The 18180-nt window shown below is 44.2% G+C and overlaps 1 protein-coding gene across 1 annotated transcript; it reads right to left on the bottom strand.

The window, feature by feature from the left end:
• Positions 1-3723: 3723 nt before the first annotated feature.
• On the bottom strand, positions 3724-15447 carry NRM (nurim). The gene is made up of 4 exons (XM_085848335.1): positions 15204-15447; positions 11939-12135; positions 7835-7999; positions 3724-5962 (listed from the first exon to the last, which is right to left on the bottom strand). Exons 1-4 carry the CDS (start codon positions 15328-15330, stop codon positions 5648-5650), a joined length of 804 nt encoding a protein of 267 aa, XP_085704461.1. The 5' UTR covers positions 15331-15447; the 3' UTR covers positions 3724-5647.
• Positions 15448-18180: the final 2733 nt, after the last annotated feature.

The raw sequence follows: 18180 nt of genomic DNA, 5'->3' as shown, positions 1-18180 counted from the left end.
CATTTTGGTGAAGCTGTGGATCCAGATTTGACTCCTATAATAACAGCGCGGCGACATCGCGCTGTTATACAATTGGCTATTCTGTCCTGTGTCTTCTGTCACACTTATTGTTGGGTGTGATGTGGGCGGAGATTGCCGGGCGGGGATTGCGGGCGGAGATTGCCGGGCGGGGATTGCGGGCGGAGATTGCCGGGTGGATTGTGGGCGGGGTTAATGCGGAAGAGCGACGTTTTTTGTGCTGAATCGTTCTTTGTGTGACGCCGGAAGTTGATTTTCTGAGCAGGAAGTGATAATCTTAGTTGCTGTTAGTCAGGTTAGTTGCTGATGCGCAGCGATGTAACTCGTTCTTCATTGTTTTTTTTGTTTTTTTGTACATACGTTATTACAGCGCGGCGACATCGCGTTGTTATATAATTGGCTATTCTGTCCTGTGTCTTCTGTCACACTTATTGTTGGGTGTGATGTGGGCGGAGATTGCCGGGTGGATTGCGGGCGGAGATTGCCGGGCGGATTGCGGGCGGAGATTGCCGGGTGGATTGCGGGCGGAGATTGCCGGGTGGATTGCGGGCAGAGATTGCCGGTGGATTGCGGGCAGAGATTGCCGGGTGGATTGCGGGCGGAGATTGCCGGGTGGATTGCGGGCGGGGTTAATGCGGAAGAGCGACGTTTTTTGTGCTGAATCGTTCTTTGTGTGACGCCGGAAGTTGATTTTCTGAGCAGGAAGTGATAATCTTAGTTGCTGTTAGTCAGGTTAGTTGCTGATGCGCAGCGATGTAACTCGTTCTTCATTGTTTTTTTTTTTTTTGTACATACGTTATTACAGCGCGGCGACATCGCGTTGTTATATAATTGGCTATTCTGTCCTGTGTCTTCTGTCACACTTATTGTTGGGTGTGATGTGGGCGGAGATTGCCGGGTGGATTGCGGGCGGAGATTGCCGGGCGGATTGCGGGCGGGGATTGCCGGGTCGATTGCGGGCGGAGATTGCCGGGTGGATTGCGGGCGGAGATTGCCGGGTGGATTGCGGGCGGAGATTGCCGGGTGGATTGCGGGCGGAGATTGCCGGGCAGATTGCGGGCGGGGATTGCGGGCGGAGATTGCCGGGTGGATTGCGGGCGGAGATTGCCGGGTGGATTGCGGGCGGAGATTGCCGGGTGGATTGCGGGCGGAGATTGCCGGGTGGATTGCGGGCGGAGATTGCCGGGTGGATTGCGGGCGGAGATTGCCGGGTGGATTGCGGGCAGAGATTGCCGGGTGGATTGCGGGCGGAGATTGCCGGGTGGATTGCGGGCGGAGATTGCCGGGTGGATTGCGGGCAGAGATTGCCGGTGGATTGCGGGCAGAGATTGCGGGCGGAGATTGCCGGGTGGATTGCGGGCGGAGATTGCCGGGTGGATTGCGGGCGGAGATTGCCGGGTGGATTGCGGGCGGAGATTGCCGGGTGGATTGCGGGCGGAGATTGCCGGGTGGATTGTGGGCGGGGTTAATGCGGAAGAGCGACGTTTTTTGTGCTGAATCGTTTGTGTGATGCCGGAAGTTGATTTTCTGAGCAGGAAGTGATAATCTTAGTTGCTGTTAGTCAGGTTAGTTGCTGATGCGCAGCGATGTAACTCGTTCTTCATTGTTTTTTTTATTTTGTACATACGTTATTACAGCGCGGCGACATCGCGCTGTTATATAATTGGCTATTCTGTCCTGTGTCTTCTGTCACACTTATGGCCACATACGTCCCTTTGATCTGAGGGCTATAAATAGAAATTTGTCCAACCTCACAACTCTTCCCATCATGCATGCTAATTCACTGTGTCTACATTTAAATTTTATAACTGCAAAATTGTTTCATCATTCTTAACCTCGACTTTTACTGCCCCCAGCCGCGCGATATCGAAGTATTCGCTTCTTGTTTTTTTAAAATGATTCTTCAATGGCACGATCTCAAAAATTTGTGGACGGATTCGGACAATTGGTGGACACGGGTGTGTAACAAGGAAGAATTGAGCCAAAAACGATATATTGCATATTTCAAAAATGTATTGGGCCAGATATGTTCTCGTGGATCAAGCATTGTGTGGCAGAGATATGCGCGCTACCGAGTGCCCTTGTAGTTTTATATGTTTGTGTATCTGTCGAAATGATGAGTTATATAATGAAAGATTGCACAAAAAGGTGAAACGTCAAAATAAAATTTCACATTTTCAGCAAGCGAGCCACTGCCCGAGGGACTGCACCACAACACGGGGACAAACGCAGGTGAGTAGGGCCTGAACTGTGTTAAAGTCGATCAATGTATTCAGTGACGGTGAAGATTTTTGCTGTGTATGGCTTGGAAACGAACAATCAAGCAGTTTGAAAGCTGTAAGAGCTTAAGCCACTTGGCGAAGCTCTAAGTAAGCACTTCAACAAAACGGTCGATAAGGAACGACTGGCTTGGTAAGCGATTTTGCGGCCGTCGATTGGTCATATAAACACCATGCACCCAGAGACGAATGTCAAGCACTGTCGAAATTTGACGAATGGACACTTTTTTTTTAGCAGTCGGAACTAAGGCCAAAAAAAAAAAAAATGTTGCATTGGCGTAACCCGCCCGACCCTAAAAATTCCGCCGACCCTACGTTTTTTTTTTTGTTTTTTTTGCTATCGATTTCAAGTATCTTGTTGATTGCGATCGCGATCGCAAAAACCCGGAAGTGTTTGACAGAACCCGCCGACAAAAAGGGTGGTACTCGAGCCGGGGGAGATTTTGTGAGGGATTTATTAGGATTTATTAAATTTTTGGATTTATTATCCAAAAATTTTGGGATTTATTAGGAAAAAAAAAAAAAAAAAAAGATCCCGACCGACCTACCCTATTTTTCAGTGACCCGTTACGCCAATGCAACATTTTTTTTTTTTTGGCCTAATGCTGAAGTCAATTTAAAAGTTTAAATTTTGAAATTAGGCTCAGATTAAGAGATGCTAGAGGTAATGGCATGTGCAGAAATGTAATGAAGCCATGAATACTGGTGTCTCCATGTGTTTATAAGCATTGCAATGTATCCAGCGATTTTGTAGGTATGGTGATCAGGCATTTAATGATATGAGTGAGAACAGTGGAAAAAAATATATTTATGGTTAAGAAACCATTGTGGCCTGTTCCAAGTAAAGGCATTGCTGAGCAGGCCAAAAAAAAATGCCATTCAAGACCCCAGCGAGGGCCAGCATGAGATGACCAAGGATGAGCCTTGATAAGGGTAATTATCTTCAAAAAGGGTGTATTCGTTAACCCAAACACCCAATTTTCATTCATGCACTCCCTTGAAGTTTTCTTCGTGTGCATGCAAACTTTCAGGCTGCTCGGTTTCATGGTTTTGAAGTTACAGAGGAGACACACACACACACTCCGACATTTATTATCGAAAACAGCATGAACCCTTTGTCATGAATCATGACACAGACAGACACTTGTTTTTTTAAGTAATAGATTTTATTTTTACATAAGGTGGGATACCTGTTCCATGAACGGAAAGAATTGGTAAGTATTGATGCCACTCTTTTGTTGCAAAATTGCACTAAAACCACAATATTCATCGCTTGTGAAAATCTGTGGCTTTACCATGGAAAGTTAAATTGAGAATCCTGTTTACATGCAAGATCTCTGTTGAGATCTCCATTTGTTATGCTTGAGGCCTGTCACAAAGAGCTAGTATCTCAACGAACTGCCACGCAAGATGGAGAGAGTCAGAATTAGGGGAACATGAACACGGAGAGTTTTATTTTAAAATTTGCATTCGTAATTAACAGCTTTCCGTTGAAGTTCGACATGAGTGTTATCATCACCCTCTACCAAAAAATTATAGCTAAAATTAAACTGTTTGCATCACCAAATATCTTCTTCACATCAGTTTACACGAGGGGGAGCACTCGGGAGAGTGAAAAACCTCCGCCGCCATTACTGCTGGGTCACTCAAGTGAACCTTATATCTTATTCATTAAATATGTCAACAGTGCTGACAGAGTTGTAGTTCTTTTCTCCAACATTTTTTTTAGGGGGCAGGGGGTTGGAAATCACTTCAAACATGAAGAAATGCAAAAAAAAAAAAAAGAAATCGAAATTTTGTTGAAAAAAAAAAAGTTGCAAAATATTTTTCTCGAACAATTTTTTTTGGGGGGGGGTTGGAAATCACTTAAAACATGTAGAAATGCAAAAAAAAAATTTCCTTTTTTTTGGGGAGGGGTAAATTTTTTTGGGAGGGTTTGGAAATCACTTAAAACATGTAGAAATGCAAAAAAAAAATTCTCTAACTTTTTTTGGGAGGGGGAGGGGGACCAAGTCCAAAATTTAATGGCATGATCCTTGGACCATACCTAACCCCCCCCCCACCAAGTTTCGTCGAAATCCGTCGAGGAGTTTTTCCGTAATACTGTTCACAAACAAACAAACAAACAGAAAGGGGTGAAAACAGTAACCTCCATCCATCTTCGAAGATGGCGGAGGTTAAAAATATCTGATTGCTCGCATCATCACTGATTGCACAAGGTCACCACAGTTGATGCTGCGGAGCTTCCGCACAACAGACATGGAGATTTGTCAAGGGAAAACGGTTGCTCCCGGGAAGAAAATAAAAATTAAAAAACCCAGGAAGTGTACAAGCATGAACCTCACTTGAGGGCTGAAGGCCAAAAGGCTGAGGCCTATTATGTGCTAGGGCCTCTCAAGGGCCACGAAACCAACCATACAGCATATAGCCAAATATGGGTTCATGCTTGCTTTACAATGAAGGGAAAACAGGGAAGGCATAGTGATTGCGAATACTGTACAACACTTACTGTAGCATGAAAATGGTGAATGTATGATTTAGTTGGGTTATAATCATGGGTGGAGTCAGGCTGTCTCACGAAAACTTTCCGCAGCAGCAACAAGTCATTTTGTGCTGAAAAAGAAATCTTCCTTCTTTTTGAAGGTGTCCTTCAAACAGAAAAAGCCGATTTTTATAACAAAAGTTCACAAAAAACAGCAATGTCTGCAGAGTGTTCACATCAATTTTATCTTCAACAATTAGCCAATTCTCCACTACTATACATACAAATGTGAAGTGGAATTTTATGTGCACTCTTCTTCTGAAAAAGTATTCAAGTCAAGTTCACCTGTCCTTTTCAAATGATAGTTTGCCAATGGTTACAAATAAAATAAAAAAACTCAAAAAAATCGAATTTTATGGATGTCATACATCCCAATAAGTTAGGGCAACATTCATGCAAACATTCACTTTTCCAAAAAAAACACAACAGGAAAGTTTACAGAAGCTTCTGAATAATCCTTTTTTCACTCCCCACTCAAGTAAAAGAGGGGCAATAAAGAAGAAATGGTATTGTAATAATAAGGAAGATAAATATATGTGAAGTAAAGGTAAACAGATAGGCAAAAACCAAAAGCACAAAAGTGTCATGATTGAGCAAAAGCAAATCTTGATAAAACAGTGGTATGAATCTATCACTTATATCATCAAGTAAGTTACCAGCAGACAGATTATTGTAGTCACATGATGCTGTTGAGCAGAGCCACCCATTGAAACCTCCGAAACACAGTAACACGCCATGCAGATGCCTACTGTAACCAGTTCAGGAAACCTCGAGGTGCCCACCGTTGGTTTAGGTTAGTCAAACACCATTACTCGCTGGTGGTGACACCTTCACTTGGGCCAGACATACCACGGCCTGCTTCCTCTCGAGCAAACACATCTAACTTCCGAGCGAGCTGCGAACGCAAGTATGTGTAATCATGCTCGTCGAGTGCGTGGCGACTCTTCACGTACATCGTGAATGTGGCCGCAAGCAGTGCACGGCCGATTGACATGTGGGGCACCAACCAGAGCAACAGCATCAACTCCAAGCACACGGGATGCCGCACATGGCTGTAAAGGCGTCTTGCTTGCTCAGACTTCAATGTCATTGGTTCTCCCAGACCCAACCATTGGTAATACATCTGCAAGAACATGCAATTTGAAACTACTTGCTTCGTCCTTCACAAAACATGTTTATGCTGCAACCCATTCTCTAAAGCAAGAATAGCAACATGATTCTTTATTTTCCACCAGCCCATCAAAATCCGTCCGTCTGTCTGTCTCCGTCTCTCTCCCCATACAGGATGGTAGTACTGCTGTCCTCTATGTGTTGCTGCCCCAGCATTGCATCTGGGAATCCCAATTTTTCAGCTTTTTATCTGGCGTTGCCCCTCCCCCCCCCTTCCTCCTCCATAACACCATTGGATCATGTATTCATCCAAAAACCCATTCCTTATTGCCCTTCAAAATTGTTCATCTTCATGCTCACCTCTACTTCTTCATCCCCCTCTTCCTGTGAGCAGAATACGTTCCCACCCTCACCCTCCAGTCTTTCATGCAAGTGGCTCATTATCCCATGCAACTATCGATAAGCTTTTCTCCCCTCATTAACCCAATTCACTTTACTGCAGCTTTTTAACCACACAGTTGGTATTTACATAGATTGGTTTCCCAAAGACACCATTCAGTCAAGAATACAGGATGACTGATTTACAGAGCTGTTTATTCATTTTATGGGAATGCAGAATCTAATATTTCACTCCAAACATGTTTAAAATGATTCTCATTACCATGACACTAATGGAAGAGTAAAGAATTACAATTTCCTGTTACGATAAAATACTTTCTTCTTGTCAAACAACCCAATGTCTGACCATCAATTTGGATTCTGTCCCGATCACTCAACTATGGACATACTGCTTCCCAAGTCTCAAACGTCAGGCTTCACTACCTGCTAAGACTTCTGTGCTGAAGTAAGGCCAAAAAAAAAAAATGTTGCATTGGCGTAACGGGTCACTGAAAAATAGGGTAGGTCGGTCGGGATCTTTTTTTTTTTTTTTTTTCCTAATAAATCCCTCCCAAAATCTCCCCCGGCTCGAGTACCACCCTTTTTGTCGGCGGGTTCTGTCCGAAACACTTCCGGGTTTTTGCGATCGCGATCGCAATCAACAAGATACTTGAAAACGATAGCAAAACAACAAAAATAGCAATAAAATAGGGTCGGCAAAATTTTTCGATAGCAAAAAAACAAAAAAAAAACCGTAGGGTCGGCGGAATTTTTAGGGTCGGGCGGGTTACGCCAATGCAACATTTTTTTTTTTGGCCTAATTCCAAGTCATTCCTTGGAAAATGAGAACTACTCACAGCCAACTATGCCTTCATCCAGAGGTCAATAAAAGTACTGCTCTCAACTATGGGCTGGTGTCCCAGCATCATGTCTCTCCTGGATTCTGTGGAATCTTAAGCTCCACATCATTGGAATCTTCCACTGAAGCTGAAGCACAAGGTTAGTTGCTCTCATATTGCAGGCACATCAGTGGCACGTTTTTGACCGCCTCTTCCAGTCCAGCTCCCACTGTTCTCAGTCGACCGACCATCCTAAGTGAATGCAGGACGCACAGGTTCTTCCATTTATCCCCTCTTGCTTAAAAACTCCCACTATCCATGCTAACTGCACACCTCCACCCCTCTATGGAACTTCCTTCCAGAGTTGGTTGGATCCCATTCTTCACTCCTCAGCTTTAAGCAAGTGGTGCATCACCATCTCACATCATCCTCTCTCCCTACTTCCATTAACCTTACCTTTACAAACATTCTTACTTGCAGGTTACAATTTGTGCTATCCTCTTCCTGTTCATTCATTCCATTGTCATTGTGGATACCTGGAATCAGTGTCTTGCCTTTTCAACCTCCATCACCTCCACTCTTCCTCGAGCCAAGATTTTATATATGAAAAAAACTTTTTTTTACTTTACAAAACAAATCCACCTGCTCCTTTAATCACCAAAACACACCTGCTTCATCCCCACAAGTTCTGGGAAATCAAAAAGCAGCGTGATACTGAGCAGGACGAGCCAGGAAACAGTATGTAGGAGAAAGCAGAAGAGCTGAAAGGCACTGCTCTCTATGCTCCACAGGGCTGGCAGTGTTGGAAACTCCTGCCACTGGTTCAACATAATCTGTTTGCAGATACAAAAGCAACACGAACAGAGGACACAACTGCATTGCACATGTTATCTATCACAACATACATCTAAGCTAAACCAACTAGGTTACTCTCAGCAAAGAGGATACAATCAGTACAGAACATCGATTTAAACAAAGCAAAAAAAAAGTTCAATCAAATTTTTCAGGACGGGGGGGGGGGGGGGGCGGAGGTCCAGGAAAATATGCTAGATATCTTTAAAAAAAGAAAGAAAGAAAGGGCAAGGTAACAAGAAACATTATAGGATGAATTTGGCCTCATCGAATCTTACGAATGACAAATTAGAGCTCATAGATCCAAGTCCAAGTTGGACAGCCAAGTCAGAGCACTGTCCATTGTGAGGTGAATTGCCCTAAAATCCTAAATCCTTCATCAAATTTCCGTAGGTGTCACTCATTCACAATGTGATAAATAGTCTGATCTGGGTGGCCACAGTCATGTGCTGGGCTGTCTGAATTTCCATTTGTGGGGGTGGTGTGATGTCCTTTCATGGAAAGTGGATCCTGTTGAACACAAACCACTGTTTCTCAGGGAGGTCGAAACCTGGAGGCTCTTTTGTCGGATCACTGACCAATTCTTTGTTAGCAATGTCGTTGTCTGTCCAGAGATTGCGCCTCTTGTCCTTTGTGTTAAACCCCACATCACTCAAAACATTTGCAGAGCCCTAGAAAGGTTTGCGTGACTTGAGTTGCATATTTGGTAGATTCTGCAGGTCTTCATGGATTGGAAGCTCTGGGTTGGCTTTGATGCAGTTAATCTCCCTCAGCATTCTTGCCTGCCGACACACATCATGGGGTAGGATGCGAGACAGGACTGGGAGCCACTGCACTGGTGTTGGTTTCAGTTTACCGCTGATTATCTGCATCAGTGTGTTCATAAGTGTCCAAGGGTTTTGTGTGGCTGCTCTCTGCCCAAGCAGGAGAACAGTATTCCGCTGCAGAGAACACAAGAGCAAGGTTTGCAGTGCGAAGTGTGTGTGCACTTGATACCCAGCTGGTGCCCACGAGGTTCCGGATGATGTTTACCCTGGTCTTGATCTTTTCTGTGACCAGTTTTAAGTGTTTGTGGAATGTGAGACTGCGATCAAGGGTGACCCCAAGGTACTTAGAGAATGCTTCTTTCTTGACTGGTTTGCCACGAAAGGAAACCTGGAGTTTGCTGTTAACCAGTCGGTTGCTGAGATGGAAAGAGATAAGGCCTAAAAAAAAAAAAATGTTGAGTTTCCAGTAACCCGACCTACCCCAATAACAAGTTTTTGTAGTTTTAGTTGAGTTTGGGTGGAGCCACAAGTAGATGAAGTATCACTCCATTACCTTCAAGTCCTGGGGCAAGGTACTGCTGAGATATTCAAGGTCGATTGTACAAGTAGCAAACACATGATCATCTGCGTAAGCAAACTTTCTGAAGGTGGTACAAGGAATGTTATCCACATATACAGTATGTTGGAGAGGATTGGAGCAAACACAGATCCTTGGGGAAAACCATCATTCAGAGTGGTTATGGAGCCAGTTTGCTCCCTGAGTGAAACCCTATAATCTTTGATTGCTAAGCATAGAAAGGAAGGACACGCATTGTGGCTTCGCACTGGGAAAGTCTGGCAGCTTTCAGCAGAAGACGATGTTGCCATACTGTATCATACGCTGATGAAAGGTCAATTAGTGCAACAGCTGTCTTGAACACACATTGGTAACCAGCCTGAATGTGGGTGGAAAGTGCAATTTCTTGATAAGCACAGCTTCTAACAGGTCAGGTCTGAAGCCAACTTGTTTTTTGGGAAGGTTGGGCTCCACGAGTGGAGAGCCTGGTTACAATTACGCACTCAAACAATTTGTGTCGTACATAGCAGATATATGGGCCAATAGCTAGATGGGTTAGCTGTAGGTTTCCCTGACTTAAGGATGGCAATGACTTTAGCCTCTCTCTCCAGGTTGATGGTATGACTCGTTGCATGCATGTTGGTGAAAAGAAAAGCCAACCAATCACATCCATGAGGTGTCAAGTTCTTGCACAATTCAGGATAGATGCCATCAATTCCTGCTGCTTTGGTGGAGGAGAGGCCAGTGTCAATGTTAGCCCTGGTGTAGGGGGAAATATTTGGCCCCATAATAGAGTATGATTTTAAAAGGGTGGTGAGTGAGTTCTTCATATGCAACAAGTAATAATTAATAATCAACATAACCCCGTTTTAAGTGATTTTAAGAAGAGGAAGAAAAATTAATCCCGAGTACAAAACTCAACTTTCAAGCAATCAAATTTCTTCTGGGCAAGAGCACGTTATGTGAAATGGCTCACGCGTCCGTGTCGAGCAAGTAAACATCACATGTAGCATGAGATGTATGACAGTGCTTACCCGTTTCACAGTGTAACGTAGACATTGATACATCATTATGCAACATATACAGAGGCAGACAAAATATTTTGGATACTTTTTTGATCAGTTACCATCATCTACTGTCCATTCGTTATGATGTGAATCATACAATCTTTATCACTTATCTCTTGAATGAGCCTCGATCTGTGAAGACATTGTGCAATGAAAATTCCAGCTTCACCTCAGTGAACCAATAAGCATTTCCAACTGAAAACAAAACCCATTTTTATTACTTCCACCACTGAAGGTGGACGGAGGTTACGTTTTCACCCATCTGTCTCTGAGCACGATATCTCAAAATGTTACGGACGGATTCGGCCGAAACCTGGTGCACAGGTTGGGTGTGTGACAAGGACAAACCAATTCGCCAAAAATGATATACAATTACGTTCAGTACTGCACTGTATAGCACGATATTTTTTTTAAAAAAAGATGTGGACGGGTAATGACAAAACTAGGGAGACGAGTTAGGTAGGTGACAAGAACAAGCCGATTAGATTTTGGTTGAGGTCCGGATGCAGATTGGACCTATCAGTGGGATACTAAACAAACTGTCCAGCCTGATGGAGGTCTGTGCTCTACAGAGAGCCATTCCAATTGATAATAGTGACACTACTTGTGGCCATGAAAATTCTATATTCTCAATCCCACATTCTCACTGTAAATTCTCTTGTTCAGTTCGATGACAGGTTGAAGCTGCATGGCTTTTACCCAATAAAAGCTTCTTTTTTATCTTGCCAAAACAAAGTTTTGCAAGATATGTTCGTCAGCTTGTATGTTTTTTTTTTGTCTGTAATCACGTATAAAAAATTCTGCAGAGCACAGTTATCATCGGAAATTTTTGTAACTTCGCATATCAGAGGCCTATAGAGGTCCCTTTCAGTGCACAAAATTTTGAAGGTCAAGGTCAAAGGTCAAGGTCACTTTGGCGCAAATCAGGGGAGTCGACGAAACCCTTATTTTTTGAGTAATTTTGATCGGATCGTCTTCAAACTTCATGGGAATATAGTTCATGGTCTGGCGCTCAGCTGATTAATTTTTGGTGGCGATTGGCCTTGACCTTCATGGTTCGCGCCTCAGGTCAAACATATTTGACCCCAAGGTCAAATTTTCGAGTTTTAGGAACCATATCATGTAGTACCTCAAATTGAACACCTCGATGAGTGCTTTCTAGATATGTCAATCTTGAGACATTATGACGTCATTTGGTGACGTTATGAGGCAAAAGCATATTTTTCATGGTTACTCTGTAGAACGATTCTCATCGGAATCTCTCGTAGGCAGATATTCCTCAAGGAGTCGCTCCTGGTGGATAGCAGCTCTGTTCACCTCAGTGTGACCTTAAAGAAGTCACATGTGGTCACCTTTTGGCAAGATACGGATCACCCTGCGGGTGACATTGGTTTTTTTTAATTTTTTCCCAACATTTATTGCCAAAGGTATGTGGTGTGAATTACCGTTATCAAAGGGGAATGTGAAGGAAGTACAACAGAGACATACATAATATCACATGGCTTTTCAGCGGCCCATGCATTACACTACCTGCAAGGTTGCAGCAGAACATATGACGTAAACAGCTCGCTGGCACATCCCCAGCATACCGTTCAACAGGTGTTTCACAGGCGGGCAAGCCATTATGCTGTGCTGTAGTACAAAGAGAGCCAAATAGCCAAGATCTACTGCCAAAGGCCACCACACTCGCTCATCCCATTGCACTTTGCTCCACGTCAAGCTTTGTCCTGAAACAAAGAATCACCATTTACCGGGATAGGAATTTGCACAGGGGAATCAAATATGGACTGTTGTACAATGGTCATACTTGCATTTCAGCTTTATCAACAGTCGTTATAGCAACGGCCTGACAATCCCATCCCAAATGCCATGGAATGCAAGGATAGTTTTGAGGGTTAAATATTAGACGTGCACGTGGACCATAGAAGAGTTTGTGGTCACAAGAAAGACGTGAAAAAGCATCTTTTCCAAAAAGCTATGTAATAGACTACAAATAGTTTGAAATACAGTTTCTATACCACCGGTTTATCATGACAGTATCCGGTTTGAATGCGAGATCAAAGGTCATCGGGGTCAAACACGAGACAGAATCAAGTCGGTCCATTTCGACGTTATCAGTTTTCATAAGGAATCATCACATTACAAGTGTCACCCAGCTCATGCTGAGCATGCGGTCCATCGGCTCATACTTGGTCTTAGGACTGTGTCGGGGTGGATCCGGGGGAGGGGGGTCATCCTGCGGGCACCCGCCCCCAAACTCCCCCCCATCAGAAGTGATCGTTTTTTTTCATCTGTATTAAAGTGTATATAACAGAAGAGGTGGTCTCAGAATGTGGGATCACCTGATAGTCCTCAGACCACTGCTGATGTTGACCACAGAGTTCAACAAGGATCTGATTTGTACCATTCAGTTTGTTCCCATGGTGGAAACTTGATGATTAATGAATTACTGGAATTGTTTGTCATTGAAGATGTTTTTCTCCAAACCAATCATGAAACAAGAAGTGGAATGTGGTATCCCAAATATCAGATAATCCAGAGTCCTTATCATTCTGTTTAAATTCGGCACTCAGTCTGTATTTTCAAGTCTCAAGAACATGCCTTTTGACCGTGGGAAATTCTCCAGGGTACACAATAAGCATCAATCAAATACAGTACTGGAGTATCAGGAGGAACCCAAACAGACAAAGATGGAGTCATCAGGAGGAACCTGGATCGGATTCAGGTTTTGGTTGCTTCTCCTCTACCCTCAAACCCATCCAGGCGCAGCAAAGTAAACCTGATTCAAAAACTATTTGCGGCTTGGTGTGGCCGGCGGACTAACTTCTTCGATGAACGAGCGGCTGCAAGCCGTGCGAGATGGAGCAACAACAGGTCTGTGATGCCTTTCATCGTCTGGGGTCGCACGCGCCCTACACTGGATGGGCCAGCGTGTACATTGCCCTTCGCCGACAGGCTCAGGTAAACCGTTGAGCCCTATCTGTGATGGGGACTGGGGCTTGAGACAGTGTCCCACGAATGAGGAATTCCCAGTAAGCACGAGTCATCAGCTCACATTAATCAAGTCCCTGCTGTTTGTACACACCGCCCGTCGCCACTACCGATCGGACGGTTTGGTGAGATCCTCGGATCAGCCCCTGCACATGATCGGGACGTCCGCGACGCACGTCGTCGGGTCGGCTCGTACCAGTGCGCCAAAAAGATGAGCGAACTTGACTGTCTGGAGGAAGTAAAAGTCGTAGCAAGGTGTTAGAAGCTTTTTCTTATGTTTCGAGAAGAAATCCTTGTTTTGAGTGAGTCACATAGTCGAGAATTGAGATGATGAAGGTAAATGTTCAGCTGATGGTCACTTCCATGTCAAACCTTGTTCAATACATTAGAGACATCGATTTGATTTGATTATTACGTCATTTGTTTCATTATATGCAATTTCTGTTTTTCATTCAATTGGATTTTTACGATGAGATGACAATTAAAATGGATGTTGAGTTTTGATTTTTTTTTTTGTCTACCTTGTCGAGGCTCGTATGAGAGCTAACACACAATGCACATCAAGGGGGGCATGAGACAGGAGGGGAGGGAGTGGGAAGGACAAAATAGTGGGGAACAGAGACATTTGGAGATCTGTGGAAGGGAAAGGGATGGGACGGGGAACAGAAGATTGACATTACAGGGACTTTCAGGAAGGAAAGAATGGAATTTGAAGGAGGTGGGCTTGGGTGGATTATCGGGGGTAGAAAAGATCGAGGATTTGGATTAAAAGTTTTTTCCACCAGAGTTCTTCTTTTCAAGTGTATTAGAGTGTTCTTTGTCTATATTTTGAAGTCTTTGAAATTTATGACAAAAACAAACACACAAGATGCTCCCCTTCGCTCTGCTTGCAAAAAAAAAAAGAAGGTGAAGGTCCAGATCCAGATATTTTCAGTGCATCACAAATTCCTCCTGAAATATCCTCCAGTCGAACATCAGCCCTGGCCAACCGGTTCGTGAAAGGCCTTGGGCCAAAACATTTCCCACGTCGACCAGACAAGCAAGGCAGGAATTAAAGAAGTTGTAGTTTGTTAATGTTTGGCCGTCGATCACATAGAATATCAACTAATTATATACGACCCATGAGCTTCAGAAAATCCAACGTCTTGACTTCAGTGGTCAGGGTGGAGGATCCAAACACAACACATCAACACATCAACTCCAACCTGAGAGTTCAATGATAAAATGATTCAAATCCTCAATTTGGCAATTTGGACAGCTTTATATATACTAGTGCAGGCCCGTACGTGCGTGGCCGGCCATACTTGCAAAAAAAAAAAAAAAAAGTGACGTCATAGCACCGTGTCCTGTCATTGGTTTGGTAAATAAATGGCCATAACTTGGGAACCACTCGTCCGATTAATATCAAACCTTGAAAAGGCACATCCTCAGGTCCCCAGCAATATACCTGGCAAGTTTAAATTAGATCGGACCAGTGGTTGTCGAAAAACAGCGGTCTCACACACACACACACACACTGCTGGAAATGTGTGTGTGCGTGTGCGTGTGTGTGTATATGTATATATATATATATATATATATATATATATATATATATATATATATATATATATATATATATATATATATATATATGTATATATATATATATATATATATATATATATATATATACATATTAGATCTCACGGCTTCAAAACATGCCGAAGATATATTCACCGAAAAACAACAACTTCCACAAAAATCCGCATTTCAAATAAACGGACAGCGTCGCCACTCTGGTCCTTGGTGGTATTTATCTTACTGTGAACAGGGCCGTGGCTCAAGCAGTCCGACGAAAGGTACAAGATTAGACGCCATGTACTGCTGAAGGCGGACAGCAAAGCACACAAAGCCACAACGAACACGAATCCGATTCGAAATCGTTCCATCGAGTTCGGACCCTGAGTGCCTTGAACACTTCCTCTCCTCACGACACCGAATACTTCCTTTTCCGCTTCTCGCGTTTCCCGCGTTTATTACTACTTCTTCTTCTTCTACTCATATACTTCTTCTTCTTCTTCTACTCATATACTTCTTCTTCTTCTTCTACTCATATACCTCTTCTTCTTCTTCTTCTTCTTCTTCTTCTTCTGCTTATTCATCCACTAATGTGAGTTGTGCTTCTTCTTCTTCTTTCTTTGAATTTTAATGGCGCTTTCAGAGCCGGTAGGTTCTATATATGCCACACACCTGAACGTGATCGAAATTATTTATTAGGCCATCGAGTGTTTAGGCTGAGTGGAATAGGGGCCTTGTTGTCCTTGTCTGGAAAGGGAAGGGTGATCGCCAAGACTGCAACAACTACCGAGGGGTGACGCTGCTCTCAGTGCCGGGCAAGGTCTTTGCTGGGATAATAATTATTGATCGGATGGTGCTCAAGCACCATCTGCTTGAGCACCAGCGTCGAGAGCAGTCAGGCTTTACACCAAAGAGGTCAACGACTGACCGTATCCTTGCTCTTCGGGTCGTCACCGAACGCAGATGAGAGTTTTGGCAGGGGCTGCTTGCAGCTTATGTTGATCTCTGTAAGCATTTGATTCAGTAACTTGGGATGCCCTCTGGAGGTCTTCCTCGGCCTGGAGGTCTTGGTCTTCGTGCGGTGCCACCAAAACTGATCGATCTGATGTCTGAACTATACTCTGGTACTGAGAGTGCTGTGAGATGTGGTGGTACCATCTCTGACATTTTCAGTTGTTACTGGAGGTCGTCAGGGTGTGTACTGGCCCCCACACTTTTCAGTGCTTGTATGGACTGGATTCTTGGGAGGATGTCGGAGAGATCAAGCTGCATCGTTTGGGAATGTCAAGATCTCTGACCTTGATTTCGCAGATGATGCAGTCATCTTTGCAGAGACTTGAGATATCCTTTTGGGGGCCCTCAAGGTGTTGAATGAGGAGTCAGAGCCACATCATTTCCTGGGTCAAAACTAAGATCCAGGCTTTCAATGACACCTTGGATGCTGCTATCTTATCTGTGCCTGTTTGTGGTGAGGATGTTGAGGTCACACGGAGATTCACTTACCTTCGCAGTGATATTCATGTCTCTGCCGGCTGTGAGCCAGAGGTCAATAGACGTTTGGGTCGGGCCTGGGGAGTCATGGATTCACTGGATCACGGGGTGTGGCGCTGCCGGTACCTGTGCGGGAGGACGAAAGTCTGAGTCTTCAGGTCCTTGGTGCTTCCAATCTTGCTTTATGGATGGGAGACATGGACTCTGACTAGGGATCTCAGACGGAGATTTAATTCCTTTCAGAGAATCCTTGGCTATCGCTGGTCGGACTTTGTGTCCAACGAGTGGTTACTGAGAGAGAATCAAATGAGATTTGTTACCTACATCGTCCGTGAGCATCAGCTGTGGCTGTATGGACATGTTGGTCGTTTTCCTGAAGCTGATGCCGCTCACCAGATTCTCTCAGCGAGGGAGCCTCGTGAGTGGAGGAAGCCAATGGGCCAACCACATGCCTCGTGGTTGCAGCAGGTTGATCGGAATCTCAAGGATTTGGGGATTGGCCAGGCATCTGCCTGGGGGATTGCCAGATGGAAGCCCCTGTCGTACTGGCAGAAAGTGAATGCACCTACATGCTGCTCCGGCGCATACTCCCATACCTGACCTGATCAATCCTATAAATGACTCCTCGACTCTCCCTTAGGTACCTCGGAATCTGACATGAGACCCAGACCTCACCAAAATTCGAGGCTCTCATCGCCGTCTCCCATTGAGCGACCGATTTGCACTCAATGAAAAGGCCGCCGGATCTGAGCTTTTTGGTGCTGGACACGTCTCCAATTTATTTTTTAATCAATGTCGCCATTTTAATTTGGTTTTCGGGGCTTAAGGGTTTAGATCCATAAGAGGCAGAATCTATGACCAATAGATTAACATCATGCTCATCGGGGATAGAGAAGGCCTTGACCACTGTGGGAGGTTCTAACCCATTGGTACTCTCCCGCCGTAGTCTGCCCCTCTTCCTCGTTCGATTAACCGACCAAGATGAACCCTCGTCGTCATCGCCAGACACATTGATCATCCTTAATCACCTCCTCACGGCACCACGGAAGACTAACTTGGCCAATTGAGCTAAGAATCGATCGTAATATAAGCTAAACAGGATACAGAATACCGGAAAAAGCCGATGCACCCTCGACATTCAAAACCGTCCTGTAATGGCGTCCATTGCTGTTTCTCAGTCACAGGGTTTCTTTTACTTTTGGTCCAAACGAATAGGAAGTTAATTCCAGGAGCGGTGTCTAATCATCTGTAATCACGCCAATAGACCGATAAGACGAAACGACAAAGCATTTTCTTGATTAAATCTAATGCCATTTGGAAGACAAAATTACAAGAGCTATAACAAAAAGAAAACCAGGAAGTACACTCGTGTGTATACAGTATACTGCTGAGGATATATCGACGTTAAACCGGGTCACATATTTTAACCAATGTTAAAACTATGAAGTTCCTTATCCCGACGCAGCTTGGGAGAAATTGGCAGTCGACATAGTGGAGCCCTTCGACTCTGTGCCACTGGATTGTCGTTTCACTATCACTCTTATTGATTACTTTAGCAAATGGCCAGAAATTGCCTTCACCTCCAAGGTCACTTCCACTACAGTGATCAAGTTCCTGTCAACTGTCTTTAGCAGAGAGGGTAGCCCAAAAGAGTTGATATCTGACAATGGTTCACAATTCACATCTCAGGAATTTGAAACCTTTCTGAAAGACAGAGACATTACCCACAG

This window comes from Eptatretus burgeri, chromosome 12, assembly GCF_056783735.1.
Source record: "Eptatretus burgeri isolate ZD-2024b chromosome 12, Ebu_testis_v1, whole genome shotgun sequence".
Taxonomy (NCBI): domain Eukaryota; kingdom Metazoa; phylum Chordata; class Myxini; order Myxiniformes; family Myxinidae; genus Eptatretus; species Eptatretus burgeri.
The sequence above is the reverse complement of the archived record's forward strand: the minus strand, read 5'-3'. Positions and strand labels throughout refer to the sequence as shown.

Bases quoted from the DNA above. Each gene is read 5' to 3' on its own strand.
- NRM (XM_085848335.1), bottom strand. From the start codon at position 15,330: ATGGAACGATTTCGAATCGGATTCGTGTTCGTTGTGGCTTTGTGTGCT. The intron at 12,136-15,203 runs GTAAGATAAATA...TCTTTGTTTCAG, and splicing joins GAGCCACGGCCCTGTTCACA to GACAAAGCTTGACGTGGAGC. The intron at 5,963-7,834 runs GTGTGTTTTGGT...ATGTTCTTGCAG, and splicing joins AACTTGTGGGGATGAAGCAG to ATGTATTACCAATGGTTGGG.